Raw genomic sequence first — 19,183 nt, 5'->3', positions numbered from 1 at the left:
CGATAATGACGGGCGCATAGCCAAACCCCCTGATCATCGGGGAGAAGCGTTATTAGCGTACATAACATGCGCTGATTCCGCTTAGACTCTTCATACATCTCCCCCCCTGATCCCTTTGGCTACATGTATTTTCTGAAATGTATCAGTGTCTTTTCATCAACAACAAGATCTTACTAACTGCTTTGGGGCTCATTTACATTTGGATGTAAGGCAATTTTATGGCACGTCTCTCAGCTGTAGCAGTACACGCCCACTTTACCGCCGCGTTCAAAGGCATTCCTTTCACAATCTCCCTGAAATGCACAAACTATACACTGTATCATATGATCTATCACGGATCAAAATATATCTTATATACAGTCAGGTGCATAAATATTGGGACATTGACAGAATTTTCATATTTTGGCCTCTATTCACCACCACAATGGCTTTGAAATGAAACAAATAATATGTGCTTTAACTGCAGACTTTCAGATTTAATTTGAGGGTAATTACATCCAAATCAGGTGAACGGTGTAGGAATTACAACGGTTTCTATATGTGCCTCCCACTTTTTAAGGGGCCAAAAGTAATGGGACTATCAACTCAAAAGCTATTTCATGGACAGGTGTGGGCTATTCCCTCGTTATTTCATTATCAATTAAGCAGGTAAAAGGTCTGGAGTTGATTCTAGGTGTGACATTTGCATTTGGAATCAGTTGCTGTCGACTCTCAATATGAGATCCAAAGAGCTGTCACTATCAGTGAAACAAGCCATCATTAGGCTGAAAAATCAAAACAAACCCATCAGAGAGATAGCAAAAACATTAGGTGTGGCCAAATCAACTGTTTGGAACATTCTTAAAAAGAAAGAATGCACCGGAGAGCTCAGCAACACCAAAAGACCCGGAAGACCATGGAAAACAACTGTGATGGATGACAGAAGAATTATTTCCCTGGTGAAGAAAAACCCCTTCACAACAGTTGGCCAAATCAAGAACACTCTCCAGGAGGTAGATGTATATGTGTCAAAGTCAAGAATCAAGAGAAGACTTCACAAGAGTGATTATAGATTGTTCACCACAAGATGTAAACCATTGGTGAGCCACAAAAACAGGAAGACCAGATTAGAGTTTGCCAAACAACATCTAAAAAAGCCATTACAGTTCTGGAACAACATCCTATGGACAGATGAGACAAAGATCAACTTGTACCATAGTGATTGGAAGAGAAGAGCATGGAGAAGGAAAGGAACTGCTCATGATCCAAAACATACCACCTCATCAGTGAAGCATGGTGGTGGTAGTGTCTTGGTGTGGGCATGTATGGCTGCCAATGGAACTGGTTCCCTAGTATTTATTGATGATGTGACTGCTGACTAAAGCAGCAGAATAAATTCTGAAGTGTTTCGGGCAATATTATATGCTCATATTCAGTCAAATGCTTCAGAACTCATTGGACGGCGCTTCACAGTGCAGATGGACAATGACCCGAAGCTTGCTGCAAAAGCAACCAAAGAGTTTTTTTAAGGCTAAAAAGTGGAATGTTATACAATGGCCAAGTCAATACCCTGACCTGAATCCGATTTGAGCATGCACTTCACTTGATGAAGACAAAACTGAAGGGAAAATGCCCCAAGAACAAGCAGGACCTGAAGACATTTGCAGTAGAGGCCTGGCAGAGCATCACCACGGATGAAACCCAGCGTCTGGTGATGTCTATGCGTTCCAGACTTCAGGCTGTAATTGCCTGCAAAGGATTTGCAACAAAGTATTAAAAAGTGAAAGTTAGATTTAGGATTGTTTAGTTTGTCCCTTTACTTTTGGCCCCTTAAAAATTGGGAGGCACATATAGAAACCGTTGTAATTCCTACACCGTTCACCTGATTTGGATGTAATTACCCTCAAATTAAATCTGAAAGTCTGCAGTTAAAGCACATCTTGTTTGTTTCATTTCAAAGCCATTGTGGTGGTGAATAGAGGCCAAAATATGAAAATTCTGTCAATGTCCCAATATTTATACACCTGACTGTACATCATATAGTGTGCAATCCTGATCCATCATTCACAACGGTCATTCATTGCACCGTCCCACCTGCTGTTCTGCATGGCAGATCGGATGATGCAATGAACAATGCGGTGCTGTTACATGCAGCATGTAATGACATATCGCACCATTGTACACGGGATTGTGCAGTGTGTATGGTGTGCTGTTACATGCAGCATGTAATGACATCGCACCATTGTACACGGGATTGTGCAGTGTATATGGTGTGCTGTTACATGTAGCATGTAATGACATATCGCACCATTGTACACGGGATTGTGCAGTGTGCATGGTGTGCTGTTACATGCTGCATGTAGTGACATATCACACCATTGTAAACGGGATTGTGCAGTGTGTATGGTGTGCTGTTACATGCAGCATGTAGTGACATATCGCACCATTGTACACGGGATTGTGCTGTGTATATGGTATGCTGTTACATGCAGCATGTAATGACATTGCACCATTGTACACGGGATTGTGCAGTGTGTATGGTATGCTGTTACATGCACCATGTAATGACATATCGCACCATTGTACACCAGATTGTGCAGTGTGTATGGTTTGCGCGATGCATCGTTACATCGCATCACACTGCCACTGGGTCGCACCATCGTATGGTGTGTCCCAGGCTTTAGATGTGCTGTGAGCCCCAGGCATTGGGTGGAGGAGGTCATGTGATGCGGAAGTAGGCCAGGTGAAGTTCAGCTGTGGATAAAGCAAGACCAGGGGCTGCTGTGACCCAACGGCCTTCTGTTGCCCATCAGTAATGTAATGAGTGACAATAGGTGATGTCATTTTGAAGTACCAGTGTAACCAGGTCCTGTAAATAATACGTTTGTCATGTAGAAAATGGAAATCTATTTCATCAGAAACACCAAGAGTTCGTTACCTATTAGCAGGGGAGACCAATGTATTAACATTGTATGAACCTGCAGGATGGCACTGAGCTGTCTGATTATGCTCTTTCTAAAGGCTGAGCTGTATTTAAGATTGTTAAATTGATTTTTTACAGCGAGGTCAGAACATGAATAAATCAGACACTTGTGATGGGGTCAGGGTGGACTTTGGCCAATGCCAAATTGCTCAGCAATAGCAAAACTGTGCTCACAATTTAAGAACAACATGAAGGAGTTTTACAGCCCTGCCAACAATATAATGCTGAGCACAGCCTAGGATGCATGCAGCGTACAGTTCAGCATGCCCTATGTCTTGTTGGAGCTTGCTATAATGAATTGTCTGTGGCTTTCCTTCAGGAGCTCAGCTACAGAGAGAGCCTGCACTGTGTTCAGACAGCGTTCAATATACTTTCTGGGCAAGGTAAGATTACCATACTCCAAAACACATAATGACCACGTTGTACTGTATGCAGAGCTTCTTGAAGTTTCGCTACCATCTGTGGAAAAGGTTGTACTGATGTGTTCCTCCCTCTTAGCCAGAGGCCTAGGTATTATTGGCTGTGTTGCTACTGATTCGGCAAATCAATGCTGCTCGTACTTAGCGGAGAGGATGTGTGATTGAAGAGCACCAATCACAAGCTGCAGTCTCTTGAGCCACCATAGTCTGGGATTATGAGAGCCCTGGTAAAAATAGCTGCATATAGGAGCCCAGGTGGCTCTGGCTAGGAAGAGGGGCACATTGTCAGAATCACTTGCGATAACCATGATTGAGTGGTGCTTACGGCAATAATGTGCCACTATGGTTTATACTAGTTTATATATAGGGAATTAACTTGCATTATCACATATGTTATTAAATTCAATCCATAATAATTCTCACTTTATTAGAGATTAAGAAATACAGACTCACACTGGATTAAAAGTTAGAGCTTTCTAGTTTAGCTCCCAGCCAGGAGGATAGGAAATAGCAGTCCTTGACCAAGCATCCCTGTCTGTAGAATTGGAATGGTATATTCCAAACTAATATATTTGGAACTTTGCTGGTGGTTGGACCAATTTATAGAAACTAGAGAGCCGCAGTTCTTCATGCTGGTATTGGGCCCAGAGGGTAGACCCATGATATCTGTCAGGTTGTCAGGAGCCATAGATACCGCTGCCTCTTACTATTAGACAGATCTTACTCGCTAATTTTTTAAATGAGTCTGTATACATAGGGGTAAGGCTGGACATATTGTCATTCTCCTATCACAATACAGCAGGCACATATCTGGGATTTAGGAGAACCACATGGGAATAACTTACATCAGCTGGCTTATTTTAGTGAGGAATGAGGCTGTGACCCCCTAATCGGCAGGTCCTGTGTGTGATCTAATCTTTCTTCCTCCATTTTTGCTAAAACTTTAGTGGAACATTTGCCTCATTGTTGTCACTGAACCTCAGTTTTAAAATAAGTATAGGGAATGTTTTTATATAACGTCACTTAAGGTGCGTACACACTACACGATATGCTCCCTGAGCGATATCGTGTAGTGTTGTCCCCGGCAGGCTGTGCTCAATGTCGTTCATGACATTGAGCACAGCCGCTGAACGATATCATTAACGATATCGTTCAGCGCCGGGCTCTCTCCTCCATTCCCCAACATGCAGCAACCTGACGAGGTCGTCAGATTGTGCTGCATGTTCAGGCGATGGACAATGTTGGAAACGACCAGCGGGAGTGCGCATCGCTGGTCGTTTCCCACATAAAAGTGCACGATTTGTGCACGATTACTGAGCGATTGCACGATTACGATGTCGGAATCGTGCAGTCGCTCAGTAATCTCGCCCAGTGTGTACCCACCATTAGATGGTGCCTGTACAAAGTAATGGAATCGCAGCTTAATAACAGACACAGGTGATTACCCATTAAAGTGTTCGTATTACCTACGCACATGGTATTTTACTATTATACAGGCTGAGCCAATGTCCACAAACCTTTTGTTCAGTAGGCATCTTCCTGTCTGCAGGCATTGGCACGCGTTTCAAATACAGATGCTCCTCACTTAACAACCAAGTTCGGGTCTTCCTACGACTAGGTCGTTACGAATTGTTCACTAAACGAGGAGCCATATATACGTAATACCGGTAATCATTTTTATTTATTCTGAATAAAGAAAAGGTCTAAAGAAGCTCAAACTTGATACTGTAACTGTGTTTTACTTTGCATAACTCTTACGTACTGTGCAGTATAATTAAAGTTATATATAAAAAAAAAAGGCATTTAGAGTAACATTTTAGTCATTGTACTATGGGTTCTAGCTGGTCCTAACTCTAAGCTAAACGAGCAGGTTGTTTAGTGAGCAGCATCTGTACATTAGTATACCCTCCCTTGTCAGCTGTATGTGGCAGGTGTGAAGAGAGGAGAGTGCTCTCTGCTGTGGAGAGGACACAAGTATTTCCAGAAACCCGCTTCTCTTCAAACCTACCACCAACGCCTGACACGAGCAGTATTGGGAGGTTGTAGTAACCGTTCTAGCTCAGTATTGTTCAATACTGTCCTTGGTGGCTCAGTCTTGTGCCTGGCATGGCTAGTCTGTACTGATCACTTGTGAATTATATCATGTTACTGTAAATTGATATTTACCTTCTTGCTTTCTCTCCAAATTCGCTTGGTTAACCCCACATACATAAAGAAGGTGTTTTCTAATATTTCTTTTTAATAGGTGACGTCCTCAATATCGACCCTTTGAAGTTCTATACTCACCTTTATAAAACACTATTTGGACTCCATGCAGGTAACCCAGATTGCATGTATTTTCTTCACTTATGAAAAACAATGAAAACTAATGCATTTCTTCCAGAGCTCATTTAAACTTCTTTTCTATACTGTGTAAAGCATAACGTAAAGGGAAAGTATTAATTGTATAAACATTTGTTTGCAATCCAGATATAGTATCTGATTTCATAAGTGTCTTTTTTTTTTTCCCCCATTGAAATTTCAATGGGTGTAAAAATATTCATCTTTATTCACACTTTTTTTTTTTCACATTGTTTTCTTGTATCATGGAATAAAAATAACTGTTTGGCCTGGACATTAGGTGAAGCATGACGGGCCTGAAATTCAGGTTAATATAGAGGGTAGAATGGATGGCACAAGATATGAAACGTTTTTTGGTGGAAAAGCTATTCAAGTCTGCCAGAGATGTAGGACTAGAGTGGCCCATTCAAAGCCCAGACCTTAATACCATTAGACATTTTGAAGTTACTGCACAAATTCCCGTTTTCCAATAGTCCCCATACGGCCTGATGGAACTCTGGTGTTACTTTGAGCAAGTCTGAGTCACCATTACTGTGTCCCAGTATGCAAATCTTTAGAGACTTAAGGTGCCCACCCATAGCGACATTTTACACGATTTGGCCGATTTCGACGAATCGTGACAACGAATCAGGTAAAAAAAAGTACAAATCGTGAGTTTATAGTTACTCACGAGCATGATGCCGATGCGCGTCCCCGCTCGTCGTACATCGCATCTTCTGATCTGCCGTGCTGTAGGGCAGATTAGCCAATCTGGGATACAACGCATTGGCTGCAAGATAGATCTTTAGTCAGATTGGACATTTTTAACTCCAAATCGTGATCACGACGGCAAGGGAGCTCCCGTGAAAGTTCATGAGGAAATTGGCCATAAAATCGTATCGTGAGGACATCGGTATGTGTGTGGGCACCTTAACCCAAATAGACCCAGGTGTCATTACAGCTAAAGGCATGAGAATTAGGGGTGAGTGTACTGGGAATATCAGTTCGTATGAGTGAGTGTACTTGGGAGTATTTTATGCTCAGAGATCAGGGGAAAAAATTCCCCAAATATTCTCTATTGTTTTCATTATAAAAGAAAGTAATATGTGAATATCGCCAAAGTGGATGAACTCTAAATGATCTTCGATTACCTTACACGACAGATAACAAAGGCAGCCCTGTGCGGTTTTCACCCCTGCAGCTAATATGTTAGCAACACTCTAATATTTTATATCTAAAAATATGTAGTAGCTTAATCACTATGTCAGCAGCCAGACACGTGAAAGAAAGCCATCCATTATGATTTTATTTCTACTACCGACATCTGAATTGTTTAGATTCCAGCGCTGTCCACAAGTATTTAGTCTCTTATAAGACCTGCACATTGCACAATGCTGCATGGTAACTAGCTTTGTTGTGATGTCTGGGCTCCTGTGGAGTCTGTCATGTTTTGTTACTGGTATTGCTTGTTGATGCTAGGGAATTATACAAAGAATAAGAAGAGTTGTACGTAGTTTACGGCCACAGTCCTTGCACACAGAGACACTGATGGTGCTGTAGGCTGCTCTGTTACTGGTATTTGTGGGTCTTTCCTATCTGCATAAGGACATTTTATGTAAATACATTTATGGACGTTAAAAGGGAGCATTGGCCCCAGTGCAGCTGCCTCTAGGGGTCTCTTTCCCCTGAACCGGGAACGTGCACAGCACAAGGCTTATTGGTCTATACAGTTACACAGGGGACCCATTCTGCTGCTGCTCTGGGCTGTGATATAGAATACTTGTTAATGTAGTTCCCTGAACGTATCCATCCCTTATGGGTGCTGTTGTACATACTGTGGGATGTCTTCTACAGCACTGTCCCAGAATCCTGGACTGATTTCCTCCACTGCACACAACTTCTTGGCATATTTATCTGGGATTTCCCATTTGCTCAGTCTGGTTACTGCAACTCAAGATCCCTTGGACGCCAGAGGAATATAGCAGAGTCATTTCTCATGACCTTTCACTTAGGCAGGATCCCACAAGTCATGGCTGTATCCGTCTACATACACTGCCTGCAGGTCACACAAATATTGCTGTGAAACTAGTCTGTGCCCTAGAGTATTGTGTACGTTCCCTCACTGCACGCTGATAAGAGAATGTAAAGGAGGAGGAGGACTGTGTGCAAGTCTGCTGAACGGTTCCATCCCTCACTGCAAAATAAAGCTCTGCTTGTATGTTCCTCTAGGACAGAATGCTCTATATTTACATATGACCTCTATAATATATATGATCATGTAACCTCCGTGTAGCAAAAACGTTCTCATTCATCTTCTACTGGTACAGGAAACACAAAATAGTCTGCACAATATTTCACAAACTTCCTAAGGGATTCACAACTTTTCCTAAATTACTATTTATGAAACTCATTTACAACATATAATTTGAGAGATAATAAATAAGGTACAGTAGACACTTATATTATAGAATGGCAAGTAGCCTGGAGCTCCCCGAGTCACTTCCCATAGAGAAGTTCTGAGTCAGTAAGAATAACAGCAGGAGAAGTCACTTCAGTTTCTGGTATTGGGAAACGCTCTGTCTCTGTTAATGGGGATCGGAAGCAGAGATTAGACAGAGTACTGCTGCATTATGGAACTACAAACGTCCCGGTAATGAGTGCTCCAAATCTGTGTTCTTCCGATGAAGGGAATGTATAGAGTAAACTCAGGTATTTGTTGTGGTTTCTTTTTTTTTTTTTGGTGCATTGGGTATTTACAGTTTTTGTTTTTTTGTTTATCATGTATTTTTTCTATACAGTGATACAGGTTGAGTCTCCCATATCCAAAATGCTTGGGACCAAGGGTATTTTGGATATCGGAATATTCCGTATTTTGGAATAATTGCATACCATTTCTACTTCAGGGTCCATAGGGGGTCCACAGGGTTGACCTTGGGGTATAGCTGGATCTGGATCCATGGGCACCACGCAGTTAAAGCTTTGCTGCTCCCAGATTGCACTTGGGTCCGTCCTCCTCTATACCCCGCCCCGGCCACAGGCACCTCAGTTTTAGTTGGTGCCCGGCCGGAGTCGGGTCACCCTGCGCAGTGGGGCTGCATAAGCAGCCCCTAAGCTTTATTCTTTATTTAAAAAAAAATAAAAAAAAAAAAGAAGATGATTTTATTATTTTATTTTTACTGTCTTCAGAGCGGCAGCATCAGACTGTCCATCTGGACGTCTACGCTGGCGCTCCAACAGCCCCGCTGGCGCTGCGACGCCGGTACTGATCCGGGGATCGCAGCGGGACCCCGGAGTCAGTTCTAGCGTGGCTCCGGGACCTCCCAAGGACTACTGCCGGACTGAAGGGGCCAGGTAAGCCGCGTGCAGCGCTGTCAGCGCTGCACGCGGGGAAAATGCAGTCTTCATGCCGCCTGTCTCTGGGGACAGACCGGCGGCGCTAGTAGTGGCGGCGGGCTCCCCCTCTTCAGGCATACCCCGCGTGTCCGCTGGCCCCCGGGGTGTAAGTACCGGCGGGGAACCGGCTTCCCCGGGGGTTTAGTACTAGCAGGGGAGGCAGCCTTCCCTGCTTCAGCGCTCCTCCCCTCAGCCCAGCGCTCCTTCTCTCATGTGTGCTGGCGTCGCTGGGCTGTTCTCACTCGGCCACTCCTCCTCAGAGCTCTCCGGCGGCCATCTTCCTCAGGCAGCATAGCAGAGCTCCCAGGCAGGCTTCCAGTGGACCAGTCCCCCTGCGTACCTCTCCCCCTGCAAAGGACAGTGTTCGCAGCGCTATAGCCCTCCCAGACACTGAATCTGGGAGGTTGATTGTAGCGGAAGGTGCAGTGAGTATAACTTCTCTGCATGGTATGTGACTTTTTGCTAGTGCTGCTCTCTGTGCTTATTTTCTACTTACTGTCAGCTTTTTACCTATCCCTTTCCTTCTCCTACGGCCCGCAGGTGCGTGGGGGAGGGGTGTTCTTTCTGTGTACCTCACTTATATAAATCTACGTATTTGTGAGGTCCGTCACATACTGCGGTGTGCTCCTCAGTACCATATTGTGGGCTGTTTGGGTTGCATACTTGGGAGTGCGTGGGTGTTATACGCCTTACCTCGTTTCGGTGAGACACTTTTTTTGCAAAAAAGTTTGTGTCATGTCTGATGAGGGGAATGAACGCTCCGAGGCTCCTGTGTTGTTTTCCTGCCGACGCTGTTCGGCAGGGGTTGACGGGGCAGATTTGTCTCAGGATGGTCTGTGCGGGCGGTGCCAGTTGGTACCTGGACCCTCTAAACCCCCGGTGGCGCAGGATCCTCCGTGGGCAATGTTTACGCAAGTGCTGGCGTCAATTGCGGACCGACTTGCGGTCCCGATTGCGGCCCCTTCTAGGGCGTTGCCCCAGCCTTCCATGCCCCGTTCCCCGGGTGTGACTCGTCTGGTGCAGTCTCCTCCCGGGTCTCAGACTGTGGGTCCTTATGCGGGTTTGCCGGTATACGTGCAAACCCCCACGGTGCCGCAGCAGTCGATGGTACCTTTTCAGGGGTATCCTCAGGCAGTCCTCTCCAGCTCTGTTCAGAGTCTGGCGGCTTCGTCATCGGCTTTTCAACATATGTTGCACAGTGATTTGCCCCCACGGGCGTCCAAGCGTTCCGTTCCGGCTTCACTGGCGGCTCAGTTCACGGACACGGACGTGTCTTCGGATGACGGGGAGATCCATGAAGACTCTGACTCGGATGCCGGGGCCCAGGAGATGGAGGCTAAGTCTTCCATTAATGTGCCGGCATTGGTTAGGGCGGTGCGGGCCATCCTTCACATTGAGGAGGATGTGCCCGCCCCCAGGTCAAAATACCCAAATTTTAAAAAGGCCAAGGTAGCTTCGACGGTTTTTCCCCTGTCCGATCAATTGACGGATCATATGGCAGGGGCCTGGCAGTTGCCCAGCAAGATGTTCCAACCGCAGAAGCGGTTGGCTTCGAACTATCCGTTTCCGGAGGCTCATTGCAGGAAGTGGGAAACTCCTCCAGCGGTGGATTCCAACGTTACCCGCTTAATTAAAAGCGCTACGCTGCTTTGCCGTCGATCTCCTCCCTGAAGGATCCCACGGACAGGAAGGTGGAGACTTGTTTGAAGTCTATCTACTCTCTCTCGGGGGCGGTGGCCCGTCCGTCCATGGCCATCTCTTGGGTGGCTAAGGCCATCGAGAGCTGGGCCAATGCTTTGGAGGATACCTTTCCGGACGATGCTCCGGAGATCCAGAGAGCGTTGATAGGTCAAATGAGGGATGCGGCTTCCTACATTGGGGAAGCATCGTTAGACGCAAGCCTGCTAACCTCTCGGGTGTCGGCTGCAGCTGTGTCGGCGCGTCGGTCCTTGTGGCTGAGGTCTTGGAGAGCTGACGCTGACTCCAAAAAGGGACTGGAGGCCTTACCTTGTGATGGGGAGTTGCTTTTTGGTCCAGACTTGGACAAAATTGTGGACACTCTGGCTAAGTCTAAATCAGCCTTCCTCCCTTCGGCTTCTGCTCCTACCAAGGTACGGAGCTCTGCTTTTCGGTCCTTTCGGGTTCAGGGCAAGACAAAAGGTCAGTCCTTCCCGAGGCAGTCGACGACCAAGGCCGCTTCTAAGCCCAAGAAGCAGCCCTGGAGTGCCAGGCGCCCTTCTTCCAAGCAGGAAGATAAACCTTCTGCCTGATGGGACGGGCCTCCCTCTGGGGGACCCCAGAGTGGGAGGCCGACTTCTTCTATTTGCCCAGTGCTGGCACAATACCACCACGGATGCCTGGGTTCGAGAAGTGGTCTCCCAGGGGTACGCCCTGTCTTTTCGGCACAGACCGCCCCACCAGTTTTTCTGCACGAGTCCTTCTCAGGATACGACCAAGTCTTTACAGATTCAGGAAGCTATAGAGTCCTTGCTGACAGCAGGGGTCATTGTTCCTGTTCCTCAATTACAACGAGGGACGGGGTTCTATTCTCTGTTTCTGGTGCGGAAACCCAATGGTTCTCATCGCCCTATCCTCAACTTGAAGTCTCTGAACAAATTCCTCAGAGTTCCCAAGTTCAGGATGGAAACGTTACGTTCCATCATTCTGGCGATGGAACCGGGGGATTACATGGTGTCCCTGGATATCCAGGACACCTACCTCCATGTTCCGATAGCACCTTCGCACCAGCGGTATCTGAGGTTCGCTATCCTTCAACACCATTACCAGTTCCGGGCGCTACCCTTTGGTCTCTCCACGGCACCGAGGGTGTTCACGAAGATTATGGCGGTCATGGCCGCACATCTTCGGAACCAGAATGTACGGCTACTACCGTATCTGGACGACCTCCTGTTGCTGGCGAGTTCCCGGGAGGTACTGCTTCATCATCTCCACTTGACGGTCGCTTGCCTGCAAGCGCACGGGTGGCTGATAGAATCAGGGAGGGCTTTTTCCAATTTATCTCAGCGAATGGTTCATTTGGGAGCCCTGCTGGATTCTCGGCAGCAAAGGATCTTCCTGACCGCGGAGAAGGTCTCCTCCCTGCAGCTGAGGATACACAGTTGCCTGAGCAGTTGCCGCCTGTCGGTCCATTCCGCTATGAGGGTTTTGGGCTCCATGGTGTCAACATTCGACATGGTGGAATTTGCCCAGTTCCATTCCCGGCCTCTGCAGGGGCAGTTGCTGGTGTTGTACCCGGAGGTTCAGCAGTCTTTGGCTTGGTGGCTTCAGACAGCTCATCTGGTCGAGGGGCGTCCCTTTTGGATCCCGGACTGGGTCCTGCTCACGACGGACGCCAGTCTTCGGGGTTGGGGGGCAGTGACTGGCTCGTTGTCACTTCAGGGTCGTTGGTCTGCGGAAGAAGCTCTTCTTCCCATCAACATTCTGGAACTACGGGCGGTTTATCGGGCCCTGCAGTCGTCCGGTCCCGCTCTTTACGGACGGGCAGTTCAGGTGCAGTCCGACAACGCCACCACGGTGGCGTATATCAACCACCAAGGAGGAACTCGAAGTCGGGCAGCAATGTCGGAGGTGTCTCGCATCCTTGCTTGGGCGGAGTGTCACATTCCAGCGATCTCGGCAGTCTTCATTCCCGGAGTCCTCAATTGGGAGGCGGACTTCCGCAGCCGTCACGACGTGCATCCCGGGGAATGGTCGCTTCACCCAGAGGTGTTTCAGCTACTCGTGGACAGGTGGGGGCTGCCGGAGCTGGACTTGATGGCCTCCCGTCACAATCACAAGTTGCCCGTTTACGGGTCAAGGACAAGAGACGCAGGCGCCAGTCTGGTAGACGCGCTGTCGGTGAATGGACGTTTCACCTGGCGTATCCGTTTCCTCCGATATCCTTACTTCCTCGGGTTCTGCGGAAATTCAAGCAGGACGGCGGCACGCTCGTGCTGGTTGCTCCGGCGTGGCCCAGACGTCCTTGGTACTCCGATCTGAGGTGTCTCTCCATCGACGCTCCGTACCTTCTTCCTCAGCGTTGGGACCTGTTGTCTCAAGGGCCCTGCCTTTACCCGGATCTGGGTCGGCTGTCTTTGACGGCGTGGCTCTTGAGACAGCCGTCTTGAGGTCTAGGGGTTTCTCCAGTTCAGTCATTGGTACCATGCTTAGGGCACGCAAGCCTGCCTCCGCACGGATTTACCACAGGGTGTGGCGCACTTACTTTCAGTGGTGTGAATCCAGAAACTATGATCCTCAGGTGTTCCGGGTTTCCAGAATCTTGGAGTTCCTTCAATCAGGTTTGGACCTCGGCTTACGCCTGGCCTCTCTGAAGGTTCATGTGTCTGCATTGTCCGTGTGGTTTCAGCGACGGATTGCTACACTACCGGATGTTCACACCTTTTTCCAGGGTGTTCTCAGGATACAGCCTCCCTTCGTGCCTCCTGTGGCTCCTTGGGACTTGGCGGTGGTGCTACGGGTCTTGCAGGGTCATCCTTTTGAGCCTCTTGAGGTGGTGGACCTCAAGTGGCTGACGTTCAAGACCGTTTTTCTCCTAGCGATTGCTTCTGCCAGGAGGGTGTCAGAGTTGGGGGCGCTTTCCTGTCGCCCTCCTTTTCTGATTTTTCATCAGGACAGAGCGGTGCTCCGCATTCGTCCTGAGTTTTTGCCCAAAGTGGTCTCGAAGTTCCACATTAATCAGGAACTTGTTGTGCCAGCTTTTCAGTCGCCTGATCTTTCAGCTGGTGAGGCTTCCTTAGATGTAGTCCGGGCACTTAGAATCTATGTGGATCGGACTGCTTCGGTTAGGAAGTCGGATTCTTTGTTTGTCCTCTTCGGTTTTCACAAGAGGGGTTGGCCTGCCAACAAGCAAACGTTAGCCCGTTGGCTTCGTTCCGTTATTTGTGAGGCTTATGCACAGGAGGGTTTACCTGTGCCAGCCTCTGTTAAGGCTCATTCCACTCGTTCTGTGGGTCCCTCTTGGGCTGCTAGACGTGGCGCCTCTGCTGTTCAGCTGTGTAAGGCGGCCACTTGGTCTTCAATTCAAACGTTTTTGAGGTTCTATGCGTTTGACACCTTCGCCTCTCAGGATGCATCCTTCGGGCGCCGGGTACTCCTTTCAGCACAGGAGCGTCCCCGCCCTTAGTTGAACTGCTTTGGGACATCCCCAAGGTCAACCCTGTGGACCCCCTATGGACCCTGAAGTAGAAAACAAGAGATATGGTAAGAACTTACCTTTGTTATCTCTGTTTCTACGAAGTCCATAGGGTCCACAGGGCGCCCGCCCTGACGCACCTGGCTTCAAATGGGCTGTGTGGCTGGTCACCGGTTTTCCGTCTCCCATTTCTGTGAGTATGGTTTCTTGTGTGTTCCAGTCTTCCTTCTCTCTGTTTAGTCTCCTCCTCCGGCCTTAGCTGCTTACCAACTGAGGTGCCTGTGGCCGGGACGGGGTATAGAGGAGGACGGACCCAAGTGCATCCTGGGAGCAGCAAAGCTTTAACTGCGTGGTGCCCATGGATCCAGATCCAGCTATACCCCAAGGTCAACCCTGTGGACCCTATGGACTTCGTAGAAACAGAGATAACAAAGGTAAGTTCTTACCATATCTCTTGTTTTTGAAATGTCTTAGGAATAGGGCCCAAATCTAAACACAGAATGCATTTATGGTTCATATACACATCCTGAAGGTTATTTTATACAATATTTTCAATAATTTTGTGGCTCATACAAAGTTTGTGTAGATACATGAAATTCATTTATATGTCATATACACCTTATACACACAGCCTATAGGTAATTTTATACTTTATTTTTAATAATTTTGTGCCTTAAACAAAGTTTGTGTACATTGAACCATCAAAAATCAAAGGTTTCACTATTTCAGTCATACTAAAAATATTCCGTATTTCGGAATATTTGGATATGGGATACTCAACCTATTAATGCACCATGCAAACCATCTTTTTACCAGCATTTCAAGTGCCATTTGTGTTCATTATCACGTTACACCTGTTGGCCAGCTTCAGAGCACACTTACAATTACTCTGTGCATCCTGATAAAAAAAAACAAACAAACAAATTAATTTTTAAAGTTTTTTTTTTTTCCGCTAAACATGTTCATATAGTTGGGATGTTTAGAATATTGATAGAAAAAATATAAAATATTGTGATACTGGGCATTGATTTTCCATTACAATGATGTATTAGCTAGAGCAGGGATGGGGAACCTCAGGCCCGGGGGCCATATAAGGCCCGCAGAGTCATTTGGTCCCTCGGAGCTTTTCTCTGCTAGCCTCATCTGGCTAGCAGGGTGCCCAGAATGACTCACTGCAGCCAGAATCTATGCAGCAGGGCTACTTGGAGCATCCTTAGGATGCTTCAGACTGTCACACCGCTGCCCTTACAGCTCCCCAGAGCATCCTCAGGATGCTCCAGGAATTGCTGCAATCACCGGCGATTGTGGCCCCGCCGCCATGTGACATCACACATAGAGGGCGTGGCCTGCACCAGGCCCGCGAATAATGTTATTTTTATATATATATATATATATATATATATATATATCTCAAAATGGCCCTCGGCAGAAAAAAGGTTTCCCACCCCTTAGCTAGAGGAAGCTGGCTCAGTCTCTTTATTGGAAAAGTGTAGAATAAATTGTTTTCAGTAATTCACAAAGGCCACACACCAGGCAACGTCAAAGGAACAAGATCTGCCGATAACTTCCAGTTAGGGAGAAGGCGTTTTACATCCGGCATTGGCTGTGCGACTCTGCGGCTCATCCAACAAGTGACATTCTGTATATTTTAAAGTAATAATGTATATACTGTTGGAAGTTTTGAGAACTCGCCTAGAAGTGATGGGAGACCTCAACAAAAAAAGTTACAAAGGAAGGAAGACTACTGCAATGTTTCTGTCCTTCATAGTCCCCAACTTTATGCAATAGACAGACTCTGGTTATAACACAATATAAGGTACATTGCACTTTGCTGTCAGCATACACAGCACACTCCCAGCTACCTTGAGAGAGAGAATCTTAGTTGTTTCTGATCAGCACAAATTTAGATGATAGAACTGCAAGTGATGTAGTCACTTTCACATGTGACAGGTGCCTTGACGTTCCGTCATGTCATGGGTTGTATTTCTAGAAAACGGTTTTGGTTAATTTTTAAGAAGACAAAATGAAATCTCCCTTAAATTTTATTGCAAGCAAGTTCTCATCTCACTAAAATCAGAGCTGTTGTGTGTCGCCCCCTCCTGGCTCGCTCTAGAGGCCCTACATTTGCTGACTGGTGTTGTTAATAATGGAGTGGTAGGGCATGTACGATTCATTTAACTGCATAAGTATAAATGCATATGGGGCCTTCTTAGGTACACTTCCATCTATGGTAATGTGGGGGAGGCACGAGGTTCCTCTTGTTGATGGGATGTCACCTAGCAAGGCAATACGGTGATATTTTTAAGGTTTTATGTGGTCATGGTTTTTCCAGACGGACATTCATGAACAATTGCCTTAATATTCAGAACTTGGACAAATACAGTGCATCCGGAAAGTTTTCACAGCACTTCACTTTTTCCACATTTTGTTATGTTACAGCCTTATTCCAAAATGGAATAAATTAATTTTTGTTCTCAAAATTCTACACACAATACCCCATAATGACAACATATAAAAAGTTTTTGGGAAATATTTTCAAATTTAATTAAAAAGAAAAACTAAGAAATCACATGTACATAAGTATTCACAGCCTTTGCTTAATACTTTGTTGATGCACCTTTGGCAGCAATTACAGCCTCATGTCTTTTTGAATATGATGCCACAAGCTTGGCACACCTATCTTTGGGCAGTTTCGCCCATTCCTCTTTGCAGCACCTCTCAAGCTCCATCAGGTTGGATGGGAAGCATCGGTGCACAGCCATTTTCAGATCTGTCCAGAGATGTTCAATCGGATTCAAGTCTGGGCTCTGGCTGGGCCACTCATGGACATTCACAGAGTTGTCCTGAAGCCACTCCTTTGATATCTTGGTTGTGTGCTAAGGGTCATTGTCCTGCTGAAAGATGAACAGTCACCCCAGTCTGAGGTCAAGAGCGCTGTGGAGCAGATAATCATCCAGGTTGTGTCTGTACATTGCTGCATTCATCTTTCCCTCTATCCTGACTAGTCTCCCAGTTTCTACCGCTGAAAAACATCCCCACAGCATGATGCTGCCACCACCATGCTTCACTGTAGGGATGGTATTGGCCTGGTGATGAGCGGTGCCTGGTTTCCTCCAAACATAACGCCTGGCATTCATGCCAAACAGTTCAAACTTTGTCTCATCAGACCAAAGAATTTTGTTCTCATGGTCTGAGAGTCTTTCAGGTGCATTTTGGCAAACTCCAGGCGGGCTGCCATGTGCTTTTTTTTTTTTCTACTAAGGAGTGGCTTCCGTCAGGCCACTCTACCATACAGGCCTGATTGGTGGATTGCTACAGAGATGGTTGTCCTTCTGGAAGGTTCTCCTCTCTCCACAGAGGTATGCAGTAGCTCTGACAGAGTGACTATCGGGTTCTTGGTCACCTCCCTGACTAGGACCCTTCTCCCCCGATCTGTGTTTAGACGGCCGACCAACTCTAGGAAGAGTCCTGGTGGTTCCGAATTTCTTCCATTTACGGATGATGGTGGCCACTGTACTCATTGGGACCTTCAAAGCAGCAGATATTTTTCTGTACCCTTCCCCAGATTTGTGCCTCGAGACAATCCTGTCTCGGAGGTCTACAGACAATTCCTTGGACTTCATGCTTGGTTTGTGCTCTGACATGCACTGTCAAGTGTGGGACCTTATATAGATAGGTGTATGCCTTTCAAAATCATGTCCTATCAACTGAATTTACCACAGGTGGACTCCAATTAAGCCATAGGAACATCTCAAGGATGATCAATGGAAACCGGATGCACCTGAGCTCAATTTTGAGCTTCATGGCAAAGGCTGTGAATACTTATGTACATGTGATTTCTTAGTTTATTTTTCTTTTTTATTAAATTTGTAAAAATCTCAAAACTTTTTACACGTTGTAATTATGGGTATTGTGTGTAGAATTTTGAGGACAAAAATGAATTTAGTCCATTTTGGAATAAGGCTGTAACATAACAAAATGTGGAAAAAGTGAAGCGTTGTGAATACTTTTTGGATGCACTGTACCTTTTAATATTGAGTACTTGCCTCTGTAATGTATTTTTTTTACAACAGTTTCCATCACTGATCTGTGCTCTTGATTTTATCTCTTAGTTTTGTCTTCTGATCTACCTTTTTATGTAACGACATTTACATGTAATTTCCTATTTGTGTGTGTGGGTTTGGAGGATTTTAGTGGGGTCTTTTAGATCAATAAAAATACTGGATTTAAAAAAAAAAAAAGTTGCTTATACACATGTGAACTTGTTTTGGACAAAATGTCTTTCGGTAAAAGCAATCACAGATGGCCACTTACCAGGGGTTTGGTGTTCATGGGGTCTGCATGCTGCGTGTATGAACAAATGACCAGTTCTGCAAGAGAGCAGAATGTCTCCCGATGTTGGGCTTTCTTTTTTCATGCAGTCAACATGTTGACCACCAACGACATACTGCCACATGGGGAGAGTTGCCAGTGGCCAGTGCCAGGGTGCTTTACAGATGTAAGGGACCCAAAAGCATCACAGACCATGGGTAACCTCCAGGATCAGGCTACTATTCTGTACGTCTGCATGAGCTTCCAATAACAGCAACATCTCTCTGGGAGAGCTGATATGTATATATCTGTGTGAATTGATGGTGTACGTCCCACAGGTTCTACAAATGATGATACACGGATTGCACTTCAGTGCCTCGAACTGATGCTCACCAAGCGTAGGAAGCAAGTGTCCCCCCAGAGAGCCCTGGCCTTTATAAAGCGACTGTCTACTCTGGCGCTGCACGTCCTCCCCAATTCATGTATTGGTATCCTGTCCACCAACAGAGGACTCATGCAGGTCAGTAAACTGATAGATGTTACTCCATGGTCATTGGCTCCCAGTGCTGCTGGCTTCCCTCATGGGGACAGAGCACTTTGCTGGTCTAGTTTTACAGCCGATCTTAA

At 46.3% G+C, this 19,183-nt stretch overlaps 1 protein-coding gene across 1 annotated transcript in view; it reads left to right on the top strand.

The window, feature by feature from the left end:
* The window catches only part of NOC3L (NOC3 like DNA replication regulator), a 121,114-nt gene that overhangs the window by 86,088 nt on the left and 15,843 nt on the right, over window positions 1-19,183 (top strand). Inside the window, exons 15-17 of the mRNA XM_088476419.1 lie at window positions 3,282-3,345; window positions 5,627-5,698; window positions 18,895-19,076. Of these exons, the coding sequence (XP_088332545.1) occupies window positions 3,282-3,345; window positions 5,627-5,698; window positions 18,895-19,076 (318 nt within the window). The remainder of the gene's footprint in view (window positions 1-3,281; window positions 3,346-5,626; window positions 5,699-18,894; window positions 19,077-19,183) is intronic.

This window comes from Taudactylus pleione, unplaced genomic scaffold (assembly GCF_031769625.1).
Source record: "Taudactylus pleione unplaced genomic scaffold, aTauple2 ptg000016l, whole genome shotgun sequence".
Taxonomy (NCBI): Eukaryota; Metazoa; Chordata; class Amphibia; order Anura; family Myobatrachidae; genus Taudactylus; species Taudactylus pleione.
Note: the sequence above shows the minus strand (reverse complement) of the source record. Positions and strands in the feature narration are given on the sequence as shown.